The sequence below is a fragment of the Notamacropus eugenii genome, chromosome 2 (genome assembly GCF_028372415.1).
Source record: "Notamacropus eugenii isolate mMacEug1 chromosome 2, mMacEug1.pri_v2, whole genome shotgun sequence".
Classification (NCBI taxonomy): domain Eukaryota; kingdom Metazoa; phylum Chordata; class Mammalia; order Diprotodontia; family Macropodidae; genus Notamacropus; species Notamacropus eugenii.
In genome coordinates this window covers 386,067,327-386,073,897 of record NC_092873.1, presented here as the reverse complement: position 1 = coordinate 386,073,897, position 6,571 = coordinate 386,067,327, and the positions used below count along the sequence as shown (strand labels likewise).

The 6,571-nt window shown below is 43.1% G+C and overlaps 1 protein-coding gene across 1 annotated transcript; it reads left to right on the top strand.

Moving 5' to 3' along the window:
* The first annotated feature begins 717 nt into the window (after nt 1-717).
* LOC140523124 (intelectin-2-like) lies at nt 718-6,151 on the top strand. The gene is made up of 5 exons (XM_072638168.1): nt 718-745; nt 3,022-3,269; nt 4,880-5,038; nt 5,145-5,265; nt 5,651-6,151. The coding sequence occupies exons 1-5, from the start codon at nt 718-720 to the stop codon at nt 5,773-5,775; spliced, it is 681 nt and encodes a 226-aa protein (XP_072494269.1). The 3' UTR covers nt 5,776-6,151.
* The last annotated feature ends 420 nt before the right edge of the window (nt 6,152-6,571 follow it).

Below are 6,571 nucleotides of genomic sequence, written 5' to 3'. Positions count from 1 at the left end.
AGCTCCATAAAAAGGCTCAGTTTTTTCACAGCCAACAAAGGCTAAATCTCACTCAGAAGAGGGAAAAGCAGAAAACATTTGTCTCTCTGAAGCTGTGAGGAGGGACCTAGCTAAGAAGGAGGAGGTATTTGGGCTCAGGTACTGGAAGGACACAGATGGTGAAGGCCTAGGTTTCAGGTCTGGCTTAGCTCCAGGGTGAAAGAGAGTCTGAGGCAGAGGGTCCAGGCAGGGAGATGCTCTAGACACTTACAGTAACTTCAGTTGGTAAATCTTCAGTCTGTGCATTTATTCCTTGGAAATCTGCAAACACCAAAAATCAGAGATTGACGTATTGTTTTGTTGATTGTGTAGACTTGTAAAAGTGTTAGATAAAATGTGAACAAGGCAGACTAAACTTAAAAGTATGTGTGGCATATGTAATATGAACATTACATTATGTATTCTAGACATAATTTCCAGTATGTGTATTCATATAGACACATAGAGACACATACATATATTTCCTGAGAACAAGTTGTTAAACATTTATCAGCACACCTGTGGTATGGACCATTATGGGCGACCAAGGGCCTTGCATGCTCCGGACTTGCTAGTCTAGAGTCAGAGCCTAAGAAGTAGTTTGGGACATGGGAGATAATGGTCTATGGCCTCTCTTTGTAGTGACAAATATTTCTATTTAGAAAGAAAATTATCTGGCTTTGTACATCATTGTTCCTGATGTTGGTGACCGAAGAGGGCAGTGCTGGTAAGTTAAATTTTCTGCTTGTAAATTTTCCTCTTCCCTCCATGGTGGGTTTATTGAAATCATTAGAGAGGCAATGACCTGGAACTGTCCTGATGGTGATTTCAGAGGTTTCTTAACAGCACAGTCCTCATTGCCTATATTAGATTTGAGCCAGACAATTTTGAGACCTGGGATATAATGGGGTGGGAGGAAGTTGTGGTACCAGCCCAAATGTTTGCGTAGTCTTGTATGTGACCTGTGTTGTAGATGAGGAATTTGGCTTTTCTCACTACCTGACATTTATTAAGGCTTCATGGGGCTGGATGCCATAGTAAATGAGTTAGAAATGAGGGTGATTCCTGACCTCTTCAAGAAGTACAGATGAAACCAGTGCCTTCTGCTGTGGAGGGAACTTGCACAATTTGTAACAAGAAAGTAAAAGCATTCTCTGCATGTTTTTGAGACTCAGATCTCCCTTTGACCTTCGAAGAGACCTGTGCTTCTTCCCCTGGATTCATCCCTCAAAGCTGCAAAGAAATCAAAGAAAGATGTCCAGAGTCAGATGGTGAGTGAAGACAGGTCAGGATGGTCCCTGGGTGAACAGCTCTTCAGTAGTGCAACCTGAGCTATGCTTTAGCCCATGTCAGTAAAACTGTGACAACCATTTGTTTCCCTGAGAGTCAAGCACTAGAGAAGCTGCAACAGACTGAAGCCGGTAATGCCAGAAAGTGCTTGATCCTCATGTTTTGGTTTTTTTCCTTATTTTTTTTCCACCATCACCTATCCATCTGTCCTCTCTTTCTTGCTTACTATCATTGTTGATGTTGAGTAGTTTGTGTCAAGTCTAGCACTTTGTGTTCTTATTGAGGGCTTTCTTAGCAAAGATATTGGACTGATTTGCAACTTTCTTCTCCAGCTTATTTTATAGATGAGGAAACTGAGGGTTAAGTGATGTGGCCAGGTTCACAGAGCTAGTAAGCATCTCAGACCACAGCCCTTTGGTTGATCTAGATCCATGAAATTGAAGAGCCAAGGGTACAGCACCAATGCAATATTCACAGCACCTAAGGCAGTCATGAATGTGCTGGCACAATTCTGAATAGAGAAATACAACACACTCTCCATGTAGAGGACAGACTCAAAACATTTATTCAAACACCAGAAAGCCAAATCCATCATAGTAACCAAGAAATCTATACACAATGACAATGCAGAGGGTAACCCATCCCCAAGCCTTCCCTCTGTTGGGCTTCCCACAAACCAGCTCCCTTAAACAAAATGCTCTTCTCTCACTCACAAGGAGCAGCCTGCTTGCCTGTGTCCTTCCCAGCTCTGATTGCTCTCTGACTAACTTCCTCTCAGCTCTGATGAATCCTTTCCTGTTTCAACCTTTCAGCAGACTCTTCCCACCATTGTCTCACGTGATTCAGGCTTGCCTGTGACCCAAGCAGGTCACACTGGCCTATTAATATATGCGAAAAGTCTCTCCATTTAAATGACCATTACAGAGGGGCACCATGTCTTCTCTGCCCTGTTCTCCACACAGCACCATCATTCCAGGATAGAGCTTTTCAGGTTAGGGTCCTCTGAGTAAAGTCAAGAGAGTAGAAGCTTCAAAGGTCTATGATCCCAAATGGAAGAAAAACTAGGGGGTCAGTCATTATGCGTTATGGGCCTCTGCCTCTCAAGTCGAGTGTTAAAAGCTCTGTGGTGCAGAACTTCACATTTACAAGGCCTGAAGTGTTGGTTCAGGCCTGCAAATCACTAGTATTATTCAGTCCATTCTTTGCTGACTTCTATAGGGGTGGGGAAGAGAGAGCATGTGTGACATAGTGGAAAAAAATCTGGACTTAGAACCAATTAATGTAGGTTCAGAGCTTTGAACTGACACTAATCAGCTCTGTGACTATAATAAGCAGGTATTTCTCTGAACCTTAGGTTCCAAATCTATAGAAGGAGAATAACAATATATGCATTCTCCATCTCACTGAGTAGTGTTTAAGGAAGTTATTGGCAAAGCCTTAAATACTGCGAACACTGAAGCTATCATGAGGCTGAACATAGTCTTCAATAAGAGATTTCTAGTTGGAACTCTTGTTTCTATGCCCTCCTTCAGCCTCAGCTCAGGAAAATTCTCCCAGATTCTAGAAAAAATGAGTTTCTCTAGTAAAGAATATCCTAAGGCCAAGTCTGGGTGAATCCCAGAAGGAGATTCCTCTGGTTTTCAGGTGTTTTCATATCTCTAAGATTACTCATGTATTGTCAGAGAGTGACCCTCTGTGGTTTTTCCTCTGCAGATGGCCTATACTTCCTTCAGACTGGGAATGGGAACATTTGCCAGACCTTTTGTGACGTGAGTTCTGGGGGAGGTGGCTGGACCCTGGTGGCCAGTGTGCATGAGAATCACTTGGCAGGGAAGTGCACCCAGGGGGATCGTTGGTCCAGCCAGCAGGGGAACAGAGAAGACTACCCTGAAGGTGATGGGAATTGGGCCAATTATGCCACCTTTGGATCTGCAGAAGGTGCTACCAGTGATGACTACAAGGTATGCCCAGAGTGCCTGCTAGACCCTCTCTGACTATCAAGTATTTCTGATTTGAATGAGTGCTTATCCCCTGGAGTTTGTGGTCCTTTGATTTTTCATGGGAGGAGTTTCACTTGACAGGACTAAACCAATTATGTATGTGAAGAGAGATTTGATGTGTTTGGTTTGATTCCAGCAGCTAGAAACAGGAACAGCAGGTGTTACCTGAAAAGTGGTCACTTTAAACTTGATGTCAGAAAAATAAGAGCTTTCTAACAATTGGAATTATTCAAAAGTGGCGTGGGCTGCCTTGATCATTGGTGAGTTCCTCTTCATTGAAGGTCACCAAGCTAGACACTACCTTGCATATATGTTAAATACTGATTTTTCTGTGTACCCATTAGACAAGTTGACTGTTGAGGTCTCTCCTGTCTTCCGAATTCTGTGTTTTGTGAGCTTTGCCACACATGTGATCAGTGTGACTCCAACGCTCACAGGCTAATAATAAATAAGGAGCTTTAGTTTCAGTTCTGGTCTTAATGTGTCTTCCCAGAAGGCTGTTGAGAAGATGAAATTGATTACCATTTTTATTGACACTATTTATAGTTGATTTATTTTATCCTTTTACTATCTGACGTCATAGTTCTTTGCTTCTGGACTTACTGCAGAAGTTCGGCTGTTCTGTGATGAATTAAGTTTAGACATCCAGTTCTCCTGCTAATCAGTATTTTGTTCTTCCCTCAAGGAATTTTGCTGTCCTTGGGAAATGGGAGTGGACCCAGAAAGTCTCGTATAGAATCTTTACAACACCAAGCTATCCTTCAAGGATGTCTGGTTTGCTTTCCAAAAAACTCTGGTCCACTACCATTGAACCTTGCAGGGTGGTTTAACCAAATACTTCTTAGTCACAGGAGGAAAGGAGGGGTTGTTGCTAGCCCCTACTCCCAACTTCTAACCAATCGTATTGTCCCCCCATGGCTCAGCTAAGTAATCAGTCATGTTACCCTCAACCCCATCATGTCACCCAATCTTTTCTCTTCTTTATTGTAACCCTATAAAAATGAGGTAAGTTCTCATCTTTGGTCAACTGAAGAAATCCATGTACCAATTCTATTGGCAGGTAGCCTCCCTATTTTTTTTTTATGGACAGCTCAAACAGGGTAAAGTGTTCACATGGTAGCCAGAGGAAGTAACACAAGGACACTCTCAAGATTTCTCTTAACAACTTCGAAACTGAGTGTTTGACATGGGATACTCTGTCACAGGACCACCCTGTATGGTGTGTCCTCATCATAGAAGGTGCTGTGTTCTATGAGCGAAGCAGAATTGACATACCTTATAAGAAATTGTGAGATACAGAAATTTAGAGCATCTACTCCAGGCATTCCAGTGGAGTATTTGTGCCTGAGTTGTGGTAAAGCTCATATTAGTCTGATCAACCAGAGTTAGACATATTGGAACTTGACCCTAATACAGTGAGGTCATCTTGGTCCTATTTAAGAATGAAGGACAGTAACCAACATCCCTATTTGCAATAAACTGTTGTCTTGTTGAAAGAGAATATGCCTCAGTCTACCTTTGTGGAATTGTACTCATGACACCACTGGCCTAAGTCAACTGTTGTCCTCTAGAACCCAGGTTACTATGACATCCAAGCCCAGGACCTGGCCATCTGGCATGTGCCCAACAAGTCTCCCCTGCAGCAGTGGCGGAATAGTTCCCTGCTTAGATATCGTACATACATTCACTTCTTCAGTCATGAGGGAGGGAACCTGTTTGGCCTTTATCAGGTAAACTGGGTTCCATGAGCCAGATGGCTAAAGAGAATCCCTGGGAAGTGGGCTCAACAGGATCCCCAACACCTGTCCTCATGATGTTGCTTTATGTCTCCTGAAGAAGTATCCAGTGAAGTACGGGACTGGTAAGTGTTGGACGGACAATGGTCCAGCTGTGCCCGTCATCTATGACTTTGGGGATGCAGAAAAAACTGCCAAGTATTACTCTCCATTGAGCCAGAGTGAGTATTTTTTATCTGAGCTTCCCAAAATAATATTACCTCCTATCCTCATCCCTGTGAGCTTTGCACTGTAATGGTGACATGCCCATAAAAGGAACATCATCATTTTCCTTCATTCCTCAGAGAAGTAAGTGGATGTGACTGAGGCCCACTTGCAATCTCTTGAGGTATCTTTGACTATTCTTAGTCCCATCTGTTTTTGTCAGTGGTTGTAATGCATGAGTTCCTGCTCCCAGATTAGCTTGTTCTAAATCATTATAGTGTTAAGCCACAGTCTGGGTTTGAAGGTACACCACTGAGGGAATTCCAGGGCTACTCCTCTGAAACTGATTTCCGAATTTTTGTCTTTCACAATGATCATCCAAATTCTCTTGTGTCTTACCAGGTGAACTTGTTGGAGGCTTTGTCCAGTTCCGGGTATATAATAATGAAAGAGCAGTCAATGCTCTGTGTGCTGGAGTGCGAGTCACTGGATGCAACACTGAACATGTGAGTCCTGGGACCCATTAGAAGATTTGGAGAGCAGCCATTGAGGAATCCCTGAACCTAGTGGGGTCAAATTAGAGCCATACACCAACTCTCCCTCTTTTCACGGCACTGAAGGGAGAGTCACAGTGAAACAGACAGAAACACACAAATAGAGAAATACAGAGAAAAAGGCTTGAGCCGATGCAATTAATGATACCACCAATAGTACAAGCTCACATTTATATGATGTTTTAAGATTTACAAAGTGCTTTGTACATATTGTTGCATTTAACCTTCAGGACGACCCTGTATAGTAGGTGGCATTCCCTCTTTACTGATGAGGAAACTGAGACTGAGAGAGTTGCAGAGACCTATGCAGAATCACAGAGCTAGGAAGTGTATGTGTGTGTGTGTGTGTGTGTGTGTGTGTGTGTGTGTGTGTGTGTGTGTGTGTGTATGTATGTCTGTGTGTGGGGTAGGTAGGAGAGAGGAGAGTAAGCATAAACTTTAGAATGATACCAGTGAGAGGTAAGTAGGGAAGTAAATCCGTGTTCCTGGGAGAACTCATAGCTCTGTACCAGAGGTTCTGATGCCTTTGATTTCTTCAGGGGAGAGGTTGCTCTCTGTGTTACCTGCTGGGTGGTACCCCTCCTTTTTGGGACCTCTCCACTGTCCTGTTTCATGAAATCCCTTCTATACCACTCCTGGACTATGGGAAGACTGTGAAGCACTCTTAGTGAACCAGCAGCATTAATTCCCTTCAACCCAATAAACCTCTGTATTCAACAGAGCAATACAGAGCTATGCAATCATGCTCTGGGCTAATTATCTCCTCTCC

Excerpts from the sequence above, each read along its gene's own strand:
- LOC140523124 (XM_072638168.1), top strand. The coding sequence starts at position 718 with ATGTTGGTGACCGAAGAGGGCAGTGCTG. Across the intron at positions 5,039-5,144 it reads ACCTGTTTGGCCTTTATCAG|AAGTATCCAGTGAAGTACGG; the intron begins GTAAACTGGGTT and ends TGTCTCCTGAAG. Across the intron at positions 5,266-5,650 it reads TTACTCTCCATTGAGCCAGA|GTGAACTTGTTGGAGGCTTT; the intron begins GTGAGTATTTTT and ends GTGTCTTACCAG.